At 45.5% G+C, this 22,340-nt stretch overlaps 1 protein-coding gene across 4 annotated transcripts in view; it reads right to left on the bottom strand.

Annotated features, from left to right (window-relative positions):
* LOC140736680 (uncharacterized) overlaps positions 1-22,340 on the bottom strand; it is a 493,430-nt gene that overhangs the window by 323,823 nt on the left and 147,267 nt on the right. For all 4 annotated transcript variants that reach the window (XM_073062508.1, XM_073062505.1, XM_073062507.1 and 1 more), the window contains 2 exons: positions 18,173-18,226; positions 15,423-15,467 (listed from right to left, as the gene is read on the bottom strand). In XM_073062508.1, coding sequence (XP_072918609.1) covers positions 15,423-15,467; positions 18,173-18,226 — 99 coding nt within the window. The remainder of the gene's footprint in view (positions 1-15,422; positions 15,468-18,172; positions 18,227-22,340) is intronic.

The raw sequence follows: 22,340 nt of genomic DNA, 5'->3' as shown, positions 1-22,340 counted from the left end.
TCTCATACCACTGTAATTTCCCTTACTCCACTGAAATACTGCTACATCAGACCTTACTATATCCCTATCAAGTTGAGCTCAGTCATATTGTGATCACTGGCTCCTAAGGGTCTTTTTTTTTTACCTTATGCTCCCTAATCATCTCCAATTCATAACCTAACACCCAAACCAGTATTTCGGTTCCCTTTAGGGTCAACGACAAACTGCTCTAAAAAGCCATCTCATCGGCATTAAACAAACTCACTCTCTTCATCCACTACCAACTTAATTTTCCCAATCGATCTGCTTGTTAAAATCTCCCATGACTCATAGCTTGCCCCTTTGACCCACCTTTTCTACTTCCCGTTGTAACCTGTGGTCCACATCCCAGCTGGCGTTGGGAGGCTTGTATATAACTACCATCAGGGTCCTTTTACCCTTGCAGGTTCTTAACTCAACCCACAAGGATTCAATATCTTCTGAATCTATGTCATATCTCTTAAAGGACCCTATTATAACCACCTCTACCACTGTCGCTGGTAGTGCATTCCACACACCCACCACTCTGTGTGAAAAACTTACCTCTGACATCCCTCTGTATCTACTTGCAAGCACCTTAAAACTATGCCCCCTTATGTTAGACATTTCAGCCCTGGGGAAAAGCCTCTAGTTATCCACATGATCAATGCCTCTCATCATCTTATACACCTTTATCAGGTCACCTCTCATCCTCCGTCGCTCCAAGGAGAAAAGGCTAAGTTCACTCAACCTATTCTCATAAGGCATGCTCCACAATCCAGGCAACATCCTTGTAAATCTCCTCTGCATCCTTTTGATGGTTTCCACATCCTTCCTGTAATGAGGTGACCAGAACTGTAACCTTGGAAATTCAGCTCCAAATTATAAGAAACCTTCAGCCATGATTAAGTGATGGTCATAACATCATACCTGATGATCTGTAATAGTGGATCAAGGTCATTCACCTTATTTCTTATACTCTGTGCATTGAGATATAACACTTTGATTACTGTATATGCTACCCTTTTTGATTCCACATCCCTAATGCACTGATTTGATTCATGGACTAGACTGTTTAATAGATATTTTCTTTGTAGCTTTACCAGCCTGTACTTTTTAAAACTACCTATATATATGTAACTGTTTAGTGTGTTTCCTAGTGGTCATAGTATGTAGCCTTCAACCTGAAGACTTGAATACTCCTTCAGGTATAAAAAATCCATCACCTTCCCCCTTCTATTCCTCACTTTGGCCTCTTACCTCTTCTCAGCTGCCTATCACTTCCCCTTGGGTCCCCTCCTCCTTCCCTTTCTCCTATGGTCCACTCTCCTCTCCTATCAGATTCCTTCTTCGCCGGCCTATCCTACCTATCCTACCCTCCTGGCTTCACCAATCACCTTCTAGCTATCCTCCTTCCCCTCAGTCCACCTTTTAATTCTGTCATCTTCCATTTCCTTTCCAGTCCTGACGAAGGATTTTGATCTGAAATGTTAACCGTTTATTCATTTACATAGATGTTCACCTTTGAGTTCCTCCAGCATTTTATGTGTGTTGCTATATATGTGCAGTTATTCTGTGTGCCCCCTAGTAGTTACGTTTATATCATTCCAGAAGTTTCTCTTGGTATTGCGTTATTTGAATAGGGGATATCTGATTGGTTGACTCTTATCTGCAAACTTGAATGGAATGTTCCTCAACAATGGAGTATGAAAAGAGCTGACCACACAGCAACACCACCTTTTACTCTTTTTTGCTTCTCCTGTTGCTGTCAGTTTTTGATTTTCTTTGTTCTATTAACACTCAATAAAATGATTATGAAGGAACAAGTTTTGTGCCTCTCTCCTGACTTCTATAAGAATCTTGGATAAAAAAAACATCAGAGTCAAACAACTCCATCCTCTCACCTTTTGCTTACACCCTCTTGTTTTTATCTATCTGTACCTCTGTATCTGTATCTGTGCCTCTCATAACCTCACACAGCTCTATCAAGGCAGGGACAGTACAGTGACATGGAGCAGAGAGTGTTAGACAGATGAGACGACGGTCCATGAGAAATGGTCTGTTCAGCAGCTGGCCATTAGAGTAAGCAGGAAATTGCTTCTTTTCACATCAATGTCAGTGTTTCGGATGATGGAATTGATGGTTTTGTGGCCAAGTTTTCAGAGATACATGGAAATAGGCGGAGGGGCTGGTAGTGTTGAAGAAGCAGTGAGTTTGCAGAAGGAGGTTGAATATGTGAATACAGTGAGTATGTGGATACAGTGAAGAGAGTATGTGAATACAGTGAGAGAGTATGTGAAGACAGTGAATACAGTGAGAGAGTATGTGAATACAGTGAGAGAGTATGTGGATACAGTGAGAGAGTATGTGAATACAGTGGAGAGAGTATGTGAAGACAGTGAAGAGAGTATGTGAATACAGTGAAGTATGTGGATACAGTGAAGAGAGTATGTGAATACAGTGAGAGAGTATGTGAAGACAGTGAAGAGAGTATGTGAATACAGTGAAGTATGTGGATACAGTGAAGAGAGTATGTGAATACAGTGAGAGAGTATGTGAAGACAGTGAATACAGTGAGAGAGTATGTGAAGACAGTGAGAGAGTATGTGAATACAGTGAAGAGTATGTGAATACAGTGAATACAGTGAGAGAGTATGTGAATACAGTGAATACAGTGAATACAGTGAGAGAGTATGTGAAGACAGTGAGAGAGTATGTGGATACAGTGAGAGAGTATGTGATGCTTGATCTGCTGTTGGGGAATGAGACAGGGCAGCTGACAGGGGAACACTTTGCATCCAGACACCACAATGCCATTAGCTTCAAAGTAAGTTTTCAAAAAGATAGGTCTGGTCTGCAGGTTAAAATTCTACATTGGAGAAAGGTCAATCAGAAAATATCTGGCAGGTGTGGACTGGGACAGGCTGTTTTCTGGCAAAGGTGTGCTTGGTAAGTGGGAGGCCTTCCAAAATGAAACTTTGAGAGTATAAAGCTTGTATGTGCCTGTCACAATAAAAGATAATATGTATAGGGAACATTGCTTTTCAAGAGATATTGAAGCCCTGGTTGAGGAGGTGCAGAGCAGGTAGGAACAAATGAGGTGCTTATTGAGTATAAAATATACCAGAGAACACTTAGGAAAGGAATCGGGAGGGAGGGGGGGGGGGGTTTAAAAGAAGGCATGAAGTTGCCCTAGTAGACAAGGTGAATGGGAATCCTAAGGGATTCTACAGATATGTTAAGAGCACATGGATTGCTGAGTCGTGGTGAGGAAGGAAAATGCAATGTTAGCATTCATTTTGAGAGGACTAGAATATAAAAGCAAGGACATAATCCAGAGAATGTATATGGCATTGGTCAGATGGGATAGAGTGTTGGGAAATGTATGATAATGCATTTTGCTAAAAGGAAGAAGGACGATTCCAGGAATGAATGGGGTTAACTTGTGAGGAGCGTTTGGCAGCTTTGGGAATTTAGAAGAATGTGGGGGCAGGGGGGAGATCTCATTGAAACCTACCGAACATTGAAAGGACTAGATAGGGTGGATGTGAAGAGGATGTTTCCTATGGTGGGGGTATCCAGAACTAGAGTACACACCCTCAAAATTGAGGGGCGATCTTTTAGAACAGAGGTAAGGAGAAATTTTTTTAGCCAGAGAGTGAATCTGTGGAATGCTCTGCCACAGATGGCTGTGGAGGCCAAGTCATTGGGTATATTTAAAGCAGAGATTGATAGGTTCTTGATTAGTCAGGGTGTCAAAGATTACAGGGAGCTGGCAGGAGAATAGAGTTGAGGAGGATAATAAATGGTCATGATGGAATGGTGGACCAGACTCGATGGGCTGAGTGGCCTAATTAACAAGGGCTGGCAGCTTGAAAATTAAATCTACCTTGTTATGACCTTGCACCTTGTCTGCCAGTACTTTCTCTGTAACTCTTACACTTTATTCTGCTCTCTGTTCTGTTTGCTGATGTGCTACCTCAATGTATTGAAGCAATGAAACTGGGAGCATTGTGTTCAGTTCTGGTCGCCTCATTATAAGAAGGATGCAAAAGCTATAGAGATGGTGCAGAGGAGATTTACCAGATGCTGCTGGGATTAGAGTGCATGTTTTACGAGGATGGATTGAGTGAGCGAGGGCTTTTCTCTTTAGAGTGAGGGAGGATGAGAAGTGACTTGATAGAGGTGTACATGATGGTAAGAAGCAAAGATTGCATGGACAGCCAGAGACTTTTCCCAATATGGAAATGGCAAATACAGGGGTTCATAATTTTAAGCTGATTGAAGAAGGTATAGTGGGGATGTTAGAGGTATGTTTCTTACACAGAGTGTGGTGGGCACTTGGAAAACTCTGCTGGGGGTGGTGGCAGAGGCAGATACTTAGGGACATTTAAGAGACTCTTAGAGAGGCACATTGTTCATAGAAACTTGGAGGGTGATGTGGTAAGGAAGGGTTAGATTGATTTTGCAGGTTAAAAGGATAGCACAACCTTGTGGGCCGAAGGGCCTTCGATGTGCTGTAATGTTCTATGTTCTAAAACTTGTTCTGCATGAATGGTTTGCAAAGCAAGATACCTTGGTACATGTGACAACAATAAACCAACTTGAATTCCAGTCTGGCCCCACCATGACTGATCTGCCCCCAGGCCTCATCTCCACTTCTGTGTCAGTTCCCCATTGCCCTCACTCACCAGATCTCTTCCTCCTCTTTAAATCCTTCTTTTCAAGCCAGTCCTGATGCGAGTACTCCACCCAGAAATCTGCCCCCACAGATGCTGACTGACCTGCTGAGCTCCTCCGCCTGTTTGCCTTTTGCTTTGCAGTTCACAACCCCAACCCCCCCAGGGCAGACAGTCCAAGAGATTCACCACTCTCCATAAGACCATAAGATATAGGAGCAGACGCGGGCCATTCGGCCCATCGAGTCAATCATGGTCTGATCCAGTCCTTCTAGTCATCCCAGCTCCCCTGCCTTCTCCCCACACACTTTGATGCCCTGGTTAATCAAGAACATAGATTTATGCTGCATTATGGAAATCCTCTTGCATTTGTACAATTTGTACAATTGGAGGCCAATTCTCTGGATGCTTTCAAGAAGGAGCTAGATAGGTATCTTATGGAAAGGGGAATCAAGGGATATGGGGACAAGGCAGGAAACGGGTATTGATAGTAGTTGATCAGCCATGATCTCAAAATGGCGGTGCAGGCTCAAGGGGCCGAATGGTCTACTTCTGCACCTATTGTCTATTGTCTATTAATCTAAAGGGTAAAGTGTAATGAACGGATCTATTTCTTTTAGAGCAATGAACTTTAGCACCCCTTAGCACTACGCATCGATCTGTTGTCTACGCATTGTTCTTTCTCCCTCGCTCTGATGTGAATACACCAATTAAAGCCACCTCCCACGTGTGTGCTTTTGTTTAACTGAAATGCAGCTGTGCACAGACACAACAATGTGGTCTCAGCACATCGCAGAAACCAGCCTCCCCTCCATGAACTCTGTCTATACTTCCCACTGCACCAATAAGGCAGCCAGCATGATCAAAGACTCTGCTCACTCTGGACACTCTCTCTTCTCCCCTCTCCCATCAGGCAAAAGAGTCTGAAAGCATGTACCGCCATGCTCAGAGACAGATCCTGGCCCACTGTTATCAGACAATTGAGCCTGATCTCTCGTACAATAAGATGGACTCTTCACCTCACAATCTATCTTGATCTGATCTTGCATTTTATCACTTGCCCACACCACATTTCCTAACTGTCACACTTTATTCTGTATTGGTTCTGTTCTACCTCAACGCACTGTGTCACGATCCGATCTGTATGAACAATATGCAAGACAAGGCTTTCTCTGTATCTCAGTATATGTGACAATAATAAACCAATTCTAACCATTGTCCTCGTCTTCCCCAACCCCACTACCTTGTCTGGCAGCTCATTCCATGTAGCCTGGACTCCATGAAAAACCTATTAAATCTCTCCCCTCTCACCTTACAGCACTCTCTGAGTTCATTCACTGGCGCTTAACTTGGAACAGAGTCTCAGAATCAGGTTTAATACCACCGGCGTATTCATGAAACGTGCTGTTCTGCAGCAGCGGTACATTGCAATACATAATAATAAAAAATAAGAAATATATTTGAAAAAATAAACTAAGTAAGTGGTGTAGTGCAAAAAGAGAGCAAAAGAAGAAGTGATAGTGAGGTAGTTTAGAATGGTTCATCGTCCAACTAGAAAGCTGATGGCAGAGGGGAGCAGTCTGTCCCTGAAGCATTGAGTATGTATTTTCAGGCTCCTGTACCACCTCCTTGTTAGTAGCATGTCCTGGGTGATGGGGGTTCTTAATAATGGATGCCGCCTTTTGAAGCATCGCCTATTGTCTCCTTATTAAAGAAGGTTTCCTCCCTGTCGTCCTGGTATTTACCCCTTGGGGCACATCAGAGAGAGTCTGCAGTGTGCGAATCAGCTGCTGTCCCTTCAATCCAACTGTGACCTTCATTTGTAAGGACTTCAATGTTTACAAATTAAACTGTAATGATTTAAATCTGGGTACGGTATTACAGGAATGTAAAACTTTGTTATCTGAATAACCACATTAAAAATCTACAAACTGTACTTAGCCTGCATGAAAGCTTCCAAACAAAATGGGAGCTACACACACACACATCAGGTTCCTAATTTGTCCATTACCTCTTCAGCCTATTCCACCAATCACCTCATCCACCTATCACATCCCTCTCCCCACCCAGCAGCTTCCATGGTTCACTCTCTTCTCCTATCAGGTTCCTTCTTCTTCAGCCCTTTTCCTCTCCACCTATCACTTCCCAGCTTCTTACTTCATCTCTCTCCCCTACCCCAACACCATCCTTCCCACCAATGTTCCCTCTAATTTGTAATGACCAGTGTGCGCAAAATCTTGGGCTGTGCAATTTTTTTCCCCCAGTGACAACAACATATACACACTGGATTTTCAAGTGGAAGTAAACCTGAAGCTTTTCTAAGAATAATAAACTGCCAAGTTTGTTGTTCATTGTTTAAAAGAAATGAAGTAACTGTCAATAAGAACTTTGATTTCCCCTGGGTTGATCATTTTTGCTTTCGTTCATCTGCACTCTCACAAAACATATGTAGCAGTCCTGAGGCGAGTAATGAAGGATTTTTCACTGGAGCTTTTGCACACCATCCATATGTGATTTCCTGCTAAATGATGCTTTAAAAAGTGAAGTTTCCAAATACTACTCTACTTCTTCCCACTTGTAAGTTCTCCAGCAACTTCTGCGTGGCGACAATACACGTGGGTAACACCAGTTTCAATATCGTACACAAGTCTTTCTGGCACATTCTTGACCTCGATTTCAGTGTAGCAGTTTCATTAAGCCATTCTGTTTTAAATGAACTCGCTGTTCTTTTATGTTTCACACCCTTTGCTTCTTTGGAATTTGACATTGTGAATCAATAATTTCTTCAAAAAAAAAACAGTATAAATAAACCAGTTCTAAAATCTGCAGACAAATCATCACAAACTCCACATTGTCAACACCATCAGCAACAGAAACTGAAAAAGGGAATGCGATTGTGTACGATCGTGAAATATACGTAACGTGCCAACGAGGTAGTCATCACAAACTCCACATTGTCAACACCATCAGCAACAGAAACTGAAAAAGGGAATGCGATTGTGTACGATCGTGAAATATACGTAACGTGCCAACAAGGTAGAGGGTGACAACATTGCGTGCAGTTTAAATTCCTTCGTGTGCTCGTAGCAAAAGATGTGATTGCACGCTTACGCACACGCCTTAAAGGGAACATTGCAGCTCACCTATCACCTGCCAACTTGTACACCTTCCCCTCTCCCCACCTTCTTATTCTGGCATCTTCCCCCTTCCTTTCCAGTCCTGATGAAGGGTCTTGGTCCCAAACATCAACGGTTTATTCCCCTGCATAGCTACTGCCTGACCTGCTGAGCTCCTCCGGCAGTTTGTGAATTTCTGACCATTTGCAGAATCGTGTGTGTTTAAAATGGGAACTGTAAATGATTTAACAATTTTGTTTGTTTTTGCTAAAGGGAATTCCACTGAATTTTACAGGTGTACTGTGAAGAGCATTCTGATTGGTTGTATCGCCGTCTGGTAAGGAAGCTCCAGGACACAAGATTGGAAACAGCTGCAGAAAGTTGTGAACTCAGCCAGCTCCATCATGGGCACTGGCCTCCCCAGCGTCCAGAACACCTCAAAACGTGATGCCTCAAGGAGGCGGCATCCATCACTAAAGACCCTCGCCATTCCGGACACGGCTTCCTCTCATTGCTGCCATCGGGCCGGAGGTACAGCGACCTGAAGACACACAATCGATTACACAAGAACAGCTTCTTTCCCTCCGCCGTCAGATTTCCTGAACACTACCTCACTGTCTTGTAACACACGCAAAATGCTGGAGGAACTCAGCAGGCCAGGCAGCATCTATGGAAAGGAATAAACAGTCAATGGTTTTGGCCGTGACCCTTCAGCAGGACACCATCTTGTTATCTTGCTGCACTACTTATTTATCTGTTATTCATTCTTATTGTAATTTATAGTAATTTTAGGAATTGCGTAAGGACATTGGCTTCCTGGACACATTCCGGGTGGTCAGGTAATCCAGCAGCATCAATAAGCTTTTGCGCTGTATGTGTGGTCCTGAGATCCCAAGAGCGATGCCGTCTGGAGCTGTGCTCCTGGTAGGGTCACCCATGGCGGTAAGGTCGAGGGTGAGGACCCTGACGAAGATCAATCCAACCAAAACCTCAACGGTGGAACAGGTGGACAAAGTTACTTCGAACTCAACGGCTGTGAAGGCGGATGGAGGCTGCAATAAATCCATCAGCTCCAATCATTGTGGTTTCCATGCCATTGGAATCAGTTGGTTGATTTGCGAAGTATCGTGTGCTTCTTGGAGTACAACGTCAAGTACACGTTAAACAAATACACGCACAGGCGTCTTCGCTCTGTGATAGATCAACGGAACAAAGACCATCATCCTCGACCTCGAGGGATCGCCACGACGACGACGATAAATTTACTGTGTTTTCTGAGGACTGTTGTCTTGTTTAGTGGTATATGTGTTTTGTTTAGCAGTAAATGTGTATACGTGCTTTGTTTAGCAGTAAATGTGTAAACATGTTTTGTTTGGCGGTAAACGTGTATATGGTTAAATGACAATAAACCTGAACTGGTGCTTTATTTTATTTGTGGAGACACAGCAAGGAACAGGCCCCTTGCAGCCTACCAAGTGGTGCCGCTTAGCAATCCCTGATTTAATCCTAGCCTAATCACAAAACAATGACCAATTCATCTACTAACCGATATGTCTTTGGACTGCGGAAGGAAACTGGAGCACTGGGAGGAAACCTACATGCTCACAGGGAGAACATACAAACTCCTTACAGGCAGCAGCGGGAATTGAACCTGGGAACCGCTGGAATCGCAAAGCATTGTGCTCACACTACTGCTGTAATTCACCGTGTCTTTGCTTGTCCGTTTGCTAAATTGTGGAATACAGACTGGATGTACAGATGACATGTACTGTATTAATTGCATGCTGCAATTTTGGGAATGTTCCAGAATAACTATATGAACAAGTTAACTGAAGAAGCCATTATCCCCGAAGGCTATTCTGTAAATTCATTAGCTCCCAGGTGCTCTTGTCATAAGTCATGGAACACATCACTTGAGTCGAGTACGATGTTCTCCTGAAAGGTGGAGAAGGTCTGTGTGTGACACAGGCCTCGGCCGATCGGAGTCAGGGTCCAGTGGCATGGAATACAAACCGACTGCTGCAGCCTTCCTCCGTCTTCACTGCCGCTGCGACAGGTCACCATCTCCCACCAGCTCCTCATTGGAGGTCTTGGTTGGATCGCTCTTTGTCTGGAATCTCCCCCTTCATCTCACTGCCTTGGGAGACCCTACCAGGAGCCAAATTCCAGAGAGCATCCCTCTTGGGATCTCAGGATCTCACAAGCCTCTCCAGGTGTTATGCTGACCTTTTAGCCTGCTCTAAGATCGATCATACCCCTCCCTCCTACATGGCTCTCCGGTTCGGTTCAAGGTTTCCGTGCTGTTGTTGTCTCTGTTTACTATCATCCATAAGCCTATCTAAGATCGTCTTAAATCAGAATCAGGTTTGATATCACCGGCATATCCCCTCCAGCCCCTACACTGCTCCCCGTCTCTGTAAACCCCTCCAGCCCCTACACTGCTCCCCGTCTCTGTAAACCCCTCTAGCCCTGACAACCCACCCCAAGTCAGTAACCCACTATGGTTCCTAAACCCCACCCTAATGATGTAACCACCTGCAGCTCCTACACCTTTCCCCATCTCTATATACCTCTCCCCGTCTACACCCCTCTCGGACTCAGTAACCCGCTCCAGCTCATAAAACCCTCCCTATCTCTATAACCCCTCCCCCCCCAGCCTGTACACCCCTCCTTGTCTCTGTAAGAGACTACTAGACAGGTATATGGTGGAATTTAAGGTGGGGGGTTATATGGGAGGCAGGGTTTAAGGGTTGGCACAAAATTGTGGGCCGAAGGGCCTGTACTATGCGGTATTGTTCTATGTTCTATGTAATCTCTCCTTCCCCTACACCACTCCCTGTCTCTGTAACCCTCCCCAGCCCCTACACCCCTCCCTGTCACTGTAACCCCCTCCAGTCCCTACACCCCTCCCTGTCTCTGTAACCACTCCAGCCCCTACACTCCTCCCTGTCTCTGTAACCACTCCAGCCCCTACACCCCTCCCTGTCTCTGTAACCTTCCCCAGCCTCTACACTCCTCCCTGTCACTGTAACCCCCTCCAGTCCCTACACCCCTCCCCGTCTCTGTAATCCCCTCCAGTCCCTACACCCCTCCCTGTCACTGTAACCCCCTCCAGTCCCTACACCCCTCCCCGTCTCTGTAATCCCCTCCAGTCCCTACACCCCTCCCTGTCACTGTAACCCCCTCCAGTCCCTACACCCCTCCCCATCTGTAACCCCCCTACACCCTTCCTTGTCTCTGTAACCCCCTCAAGCCCCTACACCCCTCCCTGTCTCTGTAACCCCCTCTGGCCCCTACACCCCTCCCTGTCACTGTAACCCCCTCTAGTCCCTACACCCCTCCCCGTCTGTAACCCCCTCTGGCCCCTACACCCCTCCCTGTCTCTGTAACCCCCTATGGCCCCTACACCCTTCCTTGTCTCTGTAACCCCCTCTGGCCCCTACACCCCTCCCTGTCTCTGTAACCCCCTCTGGCCCCTACACCCTTCCCTGTCTCTGTAACCCCCTCCAGCCCCTACACCCCTCCCCATCTCTGTAACTCCCTCCAGCCCCTACACCCCTCCCTGTCTCTGTAACCCCCTCTTGCCCCTACACCCCTCCCTGTCTCTGTAACCCCCTCTGGCCCCTACACCCCTCCCTGTCTCTGTAACCCCTCTGGCCCCTACACCCCTCCCTGTCTCTGTAACCCCCTCTGGCCCCTACACCCCTCCCTGTCTCTGTAAACCCCTCTGGCCCCTACACCCCTCCCTGTCTCTGTAAACCCCTCTCTGTCACTGTAACCCCTTCCAGTCTCTACACCCCTCCCCGTCTGTAACCCCCTCTGGCCCCTACACTTTTATCTCATGTTCTCAATATTTATTGCTTATTTATTTATTATATTATTGTATTTCTCTTTTATTCTTTTTGTATTTGCACGGTTTGTTGTCTTTTGCATGCTGGTCATTTGTCCGTCCTGTTGGTTGTGGCCTTTGACCGATTCTGTTGTGTTTCTTGTATTTACTGTGAACGCCCACAAATTTACTTTGAACTTTGAACACCCACGTCTCCTGAATGAATCATGAGAGGAATATTCAGAGTGAGAGGCGACTCTTTGATGTATTGGAGTGGGTGTAAGTATTTGCCCTGTTTGTATGGAATGTTTGTCTCCATCATTACAACGAGAGGGGTTTCTCCCAGCGTGATGCAAGGAATTCCCTCAAAATCTGCACAGCCTTTTTAGAACACTCAGCTCATTGAGTGGGACAAGAACTAGAGGTCTTGGGTTAAGGGTGAAAGGTGAAATGTTTAACAGGAACCTGAGGGGGAACTTCACTCAGAGCATGGTGTGAGTTGCCAGTGAAAGTAATGGTTGCATTTTAGAGAAATTTGGATAGGTACATGGATGGGAGGGGTATGGAGGACTATGGCATGGGCTAGATGGGCCAAAGGACCTGTTTGTGATCTATAGTGTTCTTTGGCCCTGTGAAACACAGTGTATAGTATTAGATGCAATTCCAGTCTTTAGTAAACTGGACAGAGTGGTAGGAGGTCTACGAGGACGTTGCCTGGAGTAGGGCAGGGGTGGGGTGGACATTATTCCTTGGAATGTAGGAGATTAAGGGGTGACTTTATAGAGGTGAATAAAGTCATGAGTGGCATAGATAGGGTGAATGGCGTGCAGTCTTATTGAGAGAACAAAAGAAAGAAAGAAAAAAACATTAGCTTTCTTTGTCGAAACTTTGAAATGCGTCAATGATCAACACAGTCAGAGGATGTGGTGTGTAAATGTCGCCTGCTTCCAGCACCAACATAGCACACACACCACCTACTAACCCTTCCTAAGCTGCACGTATCTGAAATGTGGAAGAAACCAGAACACCTGGAGGAAGACCCAGTACAACTCCTCAGAGACAGCAGTGGGAATCGAACCCCGATCATAGGCACTGTAGACCATCACACTTACTGCAATGCTTTCCAGGGATAGACAACCAAAAAGTAGAGAGCAAAGGCCGACAATATTTAACTGTTCCTGAGGGGTAACTTCCTCACACAGAAGTTGCTGTGATTTGAGAAAGAGCTGGCAGAGGAACTGGATAAGGCAGGCGTATTAACATTATTCAAAAGACTTTTGGATGAGTATATGGATATGGGCCAAATGCAGGCTCATGGGACGAGCTTAGATGGGCATCATGGTCAGCAGAAATGAGTTGGGCCGAAGGGCATGTTCCCATGTTGTATGACTTTACGAGGTTCAGCAGGATGGGAGGATTGTTCTAATGAGAGGAGGTAGCGATATTGTCTCTGTGTTCCCTGGAGTTTCAAAAAAGAATGAGGCAAGATCTTACTGAAACATCTCAGACCCTGGATGGACATGAGGTGAGAGAATGACAGAGTGGGAGAGCAGACACAGTCACAGGATTAGGGGCAGACATTTAACAGGATTTCTCACAGAGGGAAGGGGATCTCTGAAGTTCTCCACTCTAAAGGCTGTGGAGACTGGATCACGGTGGGGAGGGTGGTTTAATGAGAAGGAATGGAGATATTTGACATATCAGGAGACTGAGGGAGATGGGGAACAGGCACAGATGTGAGAGAATAGAACCAATCAAGTGTGACAGTGGAAAAGTCTATTTGGCACAGGAGGAGATGGCAGAGGTACTTAATGAATACTTTGCTTCAGTACTCACTCCGGAAAGGATCTTCGCAAACGCAGGGATGACTTGTAGTGGACTGAAAAGCTTGAGCATGTAGATATTAAGGAAAAGGATGTGCTGGAGCTTTTAGAAAGCATCAAGTTGGATATGTCACTGGGACCAGACGGGATGTACCCCAGGCTACTGTGGGAGGCGAGGGAGGAGATTGCTGAGCCTCTGGCAATGATCTTTGCATCATCAATGGGGATGGGAGATGTTCCAGAGGATTGAAGAGTTGTGGATGTTATTCCCTTTTTCAAGAAAGAGATTAGGGATAGCCCAGGAAATTATAGTCCAGTCAGTCTTACCTCAGTAGTTGGTAAGTTGATGAAGAAGATCCTGAGAGGCAGAATTTATGAACATTTGGAGAGGTATAATATGATCAGGAATAGTCAGCATGGTTTTGTCAAGGGCAGGTCGTGCCTTATGAGACTGATTGAATTTTTTGAGGATGTGACTAAACGTATTGATGAAGGAAGAGCAGTAGATGTAGTGTATATAGATTTCAGCAAGGCATTTGATAAGGTACACCATGCAAGGCTTATTGAGAAAGTAAGGAGGCATGGGATCCAAGGGGACATTGATTTGTGGATCCAGAACTGGCTTACCCACAGAAGGCAAAGAGTGGTTGTAGACCGATCATATTCTGCATGGAGGTCGGTCACCAGTGGTGTGCCTCAGGGATCTGTTCTGGGACCTTTACTCTTCCTGATTTTTATAAATGACCTGGATGAGGAAGTGGAGGGATGGGTTAGTAAATTTGCTGATGACACAAAGGTTGGGGGAGCTGTGGATAGTGTGGAGGGCTGTCAGAGGTTACAGTGGGACATTGATAGGATGCAAAACTGGGCTGAGAAGTGGCAGATGGAATTCAACCCAGATAAGTGTGAGGTGGTTCATTTTGGTAGGTCAAATATAATGGCAGAATATAGTATTAATGGCAAGACTCTTGGCAGAGTTGAGGATCAGAAGGATCTTGGGGTCCAAGTCCATAGGACACTCAAAGCTGCTACACAGGTTGACTCGGTGGTTAAGAGGGCGTATAGTGCATTGGCCTTCATCAACCTTGGGATTGAGTTCAAGAAACGAAAGATAATGTTGCAGATATATAGGACCCTGGTCAGACCCCACTTGGAGTACTGTGCTCAAATCTGGTCGCCTCACTGCAGGAAGGACGTGGAAGCCATAGAAAAGGTGCAGAGGAGACTACAAGGATGTTGCCTCGATTGGGGAGCATGCCTTATGAGAATAGGTTGAGTGAACTCGGCCTTTTCTCCTTGGAGTGACGGAGGATGAGAGGTAACCCGATAGAGGTCTATAAGATGATGAGAGGCATTGAACATGTAGATAGTCAGAAGCTTTTTCCCAGGGCTGAAATGTCTAGCAGAAGAGGACATAGTTTTAAGGTGCTTGGAAGTAGGTACAGAGAAGATGTCAGGGGTAAGTTTTTTATGCAGAGAGTGGTGAGTACGTGGAATGGGCTGCCGACGGCGGTGGTGGAAGCGGAAACGATAGGGTCTTTTAAAAGACTCCTGGATGGATACATGGAGCTTAGAAAAATAGAGGGCTATGGGTAAAGCCTAGGCAGTTCTAAGGTAAGGACATGTTCGGCACAGCTTTGTGGGCCGAAGGGCCTGTATTGTGCTGTAGGATTTTCTATGTTTCTAGAAGGAGAGATGAGGCTTGGGGCAGATCAGTTATGGTCACATTGAATGGTGGGGTAGGACTGAGGGGCTGAATGGTCTCCTCCTGCTCTTGATCTTTTGTGTTTCCTGTGTCTAAAAGTTCAAAATGAGAATTTTCAACAGAACCACCAGTGCCTTTCATACAAACAGTATCACTGTATGCACTGAAGCAGAGCTTTGAAAGTTAAACTAACTTCCAAGCATCAATGTCTTTCACAAAGGCTTTGTGTGGGGGCAAGGTTTCTAAATTTAAACAATACCATTTGGAACTTACCACTCCCCCCTTGGGTCCTTTCGTTCCTCTGGGCCCAGCAATGCCCTAAGGAGAGAAAGTTGCCTCATCAAACACAACAGGTTTCAAACAGAAGCGATTGCAACAAAGCCTTCACATGAGCCAGCTGTGGACAATATGAATCACATTTCTCCCACATTACAGTTTCCATCAGATTTTGCACAACGCCGGCTTTGTCTGCAAAAATGCAAATTACTGTTCTATAAACACCGACTGACAAGGGAGCATGTGGGTGTTTTAACCTGGGGGTTGAATGTTTCTGCGGACCGAGGAGTCCAAGATTGGAGGAACAAGGAGTCTGGGGTTGAGGAAGAAGTGTTTTACCCATGAGATGGTGTATGCAACTTTCCACAGTGTTGTCAGAATCGGAATTAGATTTATTATCACTGGCCTATGTCATGAAATCTGTTTTGCTGCAGCAAGACAGTGCAATACATAAAAAATTAAAGTTACAATAAATATATATATTCTATACAGTTTATATATTACAATTAATAAGATTGCAAAAATAGTGAAGCAGTGTTCCTGGAGAATTCAGAAATCTGAATACTGAGGGAGAAGAAGCTGTTCCTGAACCAGTTGAGTGTGTATCTTCAGGCTCCCGTACCTTGTCCCTGATGGTAGCAATGAGGAGGGGGCACGTCCTGGGCGATAGGGGTACTTCCTGAGGCATCGCCTTTTGAAGGTGCTGGGGAGACTAGTGCCTGTGATGGAGCTGGCTGGGTTTACAGCTTTCTGCAGCTTTTTAAAATCCTGTGCGGTGGCCCCTGCATTCCAGATGGCTTGGCATGTGGTATTGCAGGCAGAAACCCCTCAGCAAGTTGTCAAAAGGGGGATATGTCAAGAGCTGCCATCTGTAAGTCTTTGGACTGAGGGATGGGAGATGGGAATCACCTGAATAGCAGTTGACTGACGTCAGCCTTTGGTATTTTGTTTAAATTTCTCTGATTGTGTGAAATAGGGGAAATGGTGGTTGCCGGCCTGGTAACAGATGTGAGCAGCACAGTGTAACAATGGGTAGAACAGAGCGCTGCTTCATGGCCACAGAGACACTGGTTCAATCCTGACCTCCGGCACTGTCCGTGTGGATTTAACACATTCAGCCTGTGACTGTGTGTGTCTCCACTTCCCTCCCACACCCCAAAGGCAGTCAATTAGTCAATGTAAATTGTCCCCAGTGTGTGGGTGAGGGGTGGAATCTGGGGGGAGTTGTTGGGAACATGGGGAGACAGCATGTGGTATGAGGATAAGTTGAGTGAGCTGGGGGTTTTCTTTTTGGACCAATGGAGGATGAGAGGTGACTTGATAGAACTGTACAAGATGATAAGAGGCATAGATCGAGTGGACTGGAGGTGGCTCATACCAGAGGGTATCATTCTATGGTGATTGTAGGAATGTACGGGGGGGGGGGGGGAATGTCAGAGGTGTGTTTTTTCCACACAGAGTGATGGGTGCGTGGAATGTCCTGCCAGCGGTGGTAGTCAAGGCTGATACATTAAGTGCATTTAAGAAGCTATTAGAGAGGCACGTGGATGATGGAAAAATGGAGGCCAAGTGGGAGGAAGGGTTAGATTGATCTTACAGTGAGTTAAAGGTCTGTACAACATTGTGGGCCGAAGTGCACAATAATGTTCTATGTTCTAATTACAGTCAGAATCTTTTCCCAAGGGTGGAAATGTCAAACAGCAGAGACATAATTCTAAGGTTGGGGACGTGGGGGGGCAAGTTTATTTTATGCAGGGAATGGTAGTTGCCAGGAATGCGTTACCAGGGGTAGCGGCGCACGTAGTTTAAGAGGTGTCTAGATAGACACATGAACATAAAGGAAATGGAGAAATAAGGATGATGCACAGATGCCTTGTGCAGGAAGGCACAGAGTCGACTGTACTTCCTTAGAAGGTTGGCGTCATTCAATGTCTGTAGTGAGATGCTGAAGATGTTCTATAGGTCAGTTGTGGAGAGCGCCCTCTTCTTTGTGGTGGCGTGTTGGGGAGGAAGCATTAAGAAGAGGGACGCCTCACGTCTTAATAAGCTGGTAAGGAAGGCGGGCTCTGTCGTGGGCAAAGTACTGGAGAGTTTAACATCGGTAGCTGAGCGAAGGGCGCTGAGTAGGCTACGGTCAATTATGGATAACTCTGAACATCCTCTACATAGCACCATCCAGAGACAGAGAAGCAGTTTCAGCGACAGGTTACTATCGATGCAATGCTCCTCAGACAGGATGAAGAGGTCAATACTCCCCAATGCCATTAGGCTTTACAATTCTACCGCCAGGACTTAAGAACTTTTTAAAGCTATTATTAATGCTTTTTGAGATGGTGATTTAGATGCATATCATATTTTTTTTACTGAGTTAAGTATTGTATGTAATTAGTTTTGCTACAACAAGTGTATGGGACATTGGAAAAAAGTTGAATTTCCCCATGGGGATGAATAAAGTATCTATCTATCTATCTATCTATCTGGACAGGAGGAGCATGTTTAGTATCAATTGGCAACATGATCAGCGGGAAGCAGCCTGCAGAGCGCGACACTGTCCCGTCCTGCCTCAAAAGACTGTTGTAGTGAAGTGCAAGGTCACAACGAGGTAGACTGTGAGTGTGGGTTGAATGGCCCTCTCCTGTTCCTATTTCATCCGGTCACATTTCATTTGTTTTGTTGGATCTGTATTGATCTACAAATGTGCCCATTTGCACCCCTTAATCCAAGCCAGTTCTCAGAAAACACTTTACCTTTTTACCTTCCGGCCCAAGAGGCCCAACGACACCCGGCGGCCCAATAAAGCCCTGGAGAGAGAGAGAGAGAGAGAGACAACAGTCAGGAACAGCCGGCAGTAGTGGTGACTCTCACTGCTCAGTGACTGGAGGTGAAAGAGGGTGTCAAAATCACCTGTAACATACACAAAATGCCGGAGGAACTCAGCAAATCAGGCAGCATCTGTGGAAAGTAATAAGAGTCAGCATTTCTGGTCAAGACCCTTCATCAGGACTGGAAAGGAAGGTGGGGGTGGGGAAGATGCCAGAACAAAAAGCTCTTCACACCTGGTGGACTGGACTGTTTAAATGTTAGTTTCTTTGCAGCTTAATTAACTACCTGCTTGTATTTTATTCAATTACATGTATCTCTTTAGTATGTTTCCGAGTGGTCACAATATGTAAATGCAGTTGTTCAGTGTCTCCCCTAGTGGTCACAGTATGTAAATGCAGTTGTTCAGTGTCTCCCCTAGTGGTCACAGTACGTAAATGCAGTTGTTCAGTGTCTCCCCTAGTGGTCACAGTACATAAATGCAGTTGTTCAGTGTGTCCCCTAGTGGTCACAGTGTGTAAATGCAGTTGTTCAGTGTGTCCCCTAGTGATCACAGGGTGTAAATGCAGTTGTTCAGTGTGTCCCCTAGTGGTCATAGTATGTAAATGCAGTTGTTCAGTGTCTCCCCTAGTGGTCACAGTACATAAATGCAGTTGTTCAGTGTGTCCCCTAGTGGTCACAGTGTGTAAATGCAGTTGTTCAGTGTGTCCCCTAGTGGTCACAGTGTGTAAATGCAGTTGTTCAGTGTGTCCCCTAGTGGTCACAGTGTGTAAATGCAGTTGTTCAGTGTGTCCCCTAGTGGTCACAGTGTGTAAATGCAGTTGTTCAGTGTGTCCCCTAGTGGTCGCAGTGTGTAAATGCAGTTGTTCAGTGTGTCCCCTAGTGGTCACAGTGTGTATATGTAGTTGTCCAGTGTGTTCCCCAGTGGATACAGTTCTTTGTAACATCTTGGAAAATTCTGAAAGCTTCTCTTGGTATTGCATTATTTGAATAGGGGTGATCTGATTGGTTGACTCTTATCTGAATATTAAAGAAGAATGTTTCTTATCTTTGGGGTATAAAAAGAGCTGCCCATGGGGCAGCACCATCTTTTTGCTTCATCTCTCTCTTCCACTATGAAACTTCTGCTCCTGTTACTGCTTCCAATTCCCTTTGTTCTATAAGGACTTGATAAAATGACTGAGAAGGAACAGTTTGATACCTCTTTCCTGACTTCGGACAGAGATTTGGATTAAAAACATCAGAATCCAATACACCCAAGACAACACAGAGGGTGAAGTTGTTGCTTCACACCTCCAGAGCCCTGAGCTGCAACTCAACAAGGTGATCAGAGGCAAAGGAAGGGTGGATAGCTGGGGGCTGGTTGGGGCCTACACATTCTCACTGCAGATCTTACTAACTTTTGACAGTAGTAATGAGAAAATAGTCTGTATGTCCAGTATTGCCTGAGGGCTAAACCCTTTGAAACAGCTTATACCCAGACTGATTGAACATTAACTGAATGACATGCCATGTCATCCCTTTTTACGGGAATGCAAGAGGGGACCCTGAGGCTGTTTGTGCACACAACCTCTGAACTAGCTGAACCCCAAAGCACTGAAAAATAAACTTTATTTTTAAAGAGAATTGTAGAAAATGGTGATCAGGGACCTCTACTTTCCAGGCCATGCTTTCTTACATAGTATACATAGTTTACCACACTCACTGAGCCATCAGTAGGGCAGTACAGGAACTGTTATTACCCCTCAACCAGCAGGCTCTTGAAACAAAGGAGATAACTTCACTCAAGTTCAATTAACACATCTCCGAACAGTTCCTACAACCTATGGACTCACTTTCAAAGACTCTTCATCTCATGATAGAAACATAGAAACATAGAAAAACTACAGCACAATACAGGCCATTCGGCCCACAAAGTTGTGCCAAACATGTCCTTACCTTAGAAATTACTAGGCTTACCTATAGCCCTCTATTTTTCTAAGCTCCATGTACCTATCCAAAAGTCTCTTAAAAGACCCTATCGTATCCGCCTCCACCACCACCACTGCCAGCAGCCTGTCCCACACACTCCTGACTCTTACCCCTGACATCTCCTCTGTACCTACTCCCCAGCACCTTAAACCTGTGTCCTCTTCTGGCAACCATTTCACCCCTGGGAAAAAGCCTCTGACTATCCACACGATCAATGCCTCTCATCATCTTGTACACCTCCATCAGGTCACCTCTCATCCTCCTTCGCTCCAAGGAGAAAAGGCCAAGTTCACTCAACCTATTCTCATAAGGCATGCTCCCCAATCCAGGCAACATCCTTATAAATCTCCTCTGCACCCTTTCTATGGCTTCCACATCCTTCCTGTAGTGAGGCGACCAGAACTGAGCACAGTACTCCAAGTGGGGTCTGACCAGGGTCCTATATAGCTGCAACGTTACCTCTCAGCTCTTAAAATCATTTCCACGATTGATGAAGGCTTGGTGGAAGAAGCTGTCCCAGAGCCTGTTGGTCCTGACTTTTATAGTGCGGTACCGCTTCCCGGATGATAGCTGCTGGAACAGTTTGTGGTTGGGGTGACTCGGGCCCCCAATGATACTTCAGGCCCTTTTTACACACCTGTCTTTGTAAATGTCTTGAATAGTGGGAAGTTCACACCCATAGATGTGCTGGGCTGTCCACACCACTCTCTGCAGAGTCCTGCGATTGAGGGAGGTACAGTTCCCATACCAGGCAGTGATACAGCCAGTCAGGATGCTCTCAATTGTGCCCCTGTATAAAGTCCTTAGGATTTGGGGGCCCATACCAAACTTTCTCAACTGTCTGAGGAGAAAGAGGCACTGTTGTGTCTTTTTCACCACACAGCCGGTGTGTACAGACCACGTGAGGTCCTCAGTGATGTGGATGCTGAGGAACCTGAAGCTGTTTACCCTCTCAACCCCAGATCTATTGATGACAATAGGGGTTAGTCTGTCTCCATTCCTCCTATAATCCACAACCAGCTCCTTTGTTTTTGCGACATTGAGGGAGAGGTTGTTTTCTTGACACCACTGTGTCCCTGTAAACCATTTCATTATTGTTTGAGATAAGGCCAATCAATGTAGTGTCATCGGCAAATTTAATTAGCAGATTGGAGCTGTGGGTGGCAATACAGTCATGGGTATACAGGAAGTAAAGGAGGGGACTCGGTACTCAGCCCTGAGGGGCTCCTGTATTGAGAGTCAGAGGGGTGGAGGTGAGGGAGCCCACTCTTACCACCTGATGGCAATCTGACAGGAAGTCCAGGATCCAGCTGCACAAGGCAGGGTGAAGGCCGAGGTCTCTGAGCTTCTTGTCGAGCCTGGATGGTATTACGGTGTTGAATGCTGAACTGTAGTCCAAGAACAACATTCTCACATAAGCATCCTTCTCCAGATGTGTAAGGATATGTGTAAAGAGTTTAGGACTTTATTCCCTGGAGCATAGAAGAATGAGGGGAGATTGATGGAGGTGTATAAAATTATGATGGGTACGGATAGAGAGAATGCAAGCAGGCTTTTCCCACTGAGGCCAGGGGAGAAAAAAACCAGAGGACATGGGTTAAGGGTGAAGGGGGAAAGTTTAAAGGGAACATTAGGGGGGGCTTCTTCACACAGAGTGGTGGGAGTGTGGAATGAGCTGCCAGATGAAGTGTTAAATGCGGGCTCACTTTTAACATTTAAGAAAAACTTGGACAGGTTTATGGATGAGAGGGGTATGGAGGGATATGGTCCAGGTGCAGGTCAGTGGGACTAGGCAGGAAAATGGTTCGGCACAGCCAAGAAGGGCCAAAAGGCCTGTTTCTGTGTTGTAATGTTCTATGGTTCTAACTCTTAAAAAGAAAATTAGTTGAGAAAATATCCAGAATTCCCTCCATTTATTTGGAACACTCTGCTGTTTAATTGGTACAGGAGAACGTTACCAGTTAGCATCAGTCATATGCATTTGTGTGGCCATTTGACACTATGCTGTGCTTAGAGAGAACACTTTTTAATAGTGTTGGTTGTGTTTTGTTAATCACTTAGGCTGAATGATGCCAAATTAAAAAGCAGTGATTTTTGACACCACTTCATGCAGGAAGGCAACGA

The sequence above is a fragment of the Hemitrygon akajei genome, chromosome 12 (assembly GCF_048418815.1).
Source record: "Hemitrygon akajei chromosome 12, sHemAka1.3, whole genome shotgun sequence".
NCBI lineage: Eukaryota > Metazoa > Chordata > Chondrichthyes > Myliobatiformes > Dasyatidae > Hemitrygon > Hemitrygon akajei.
Note: the sequence above shows the minus strand (reverse complement) of the source record. Positions and strands in the feature narration are given on the sequence as shown.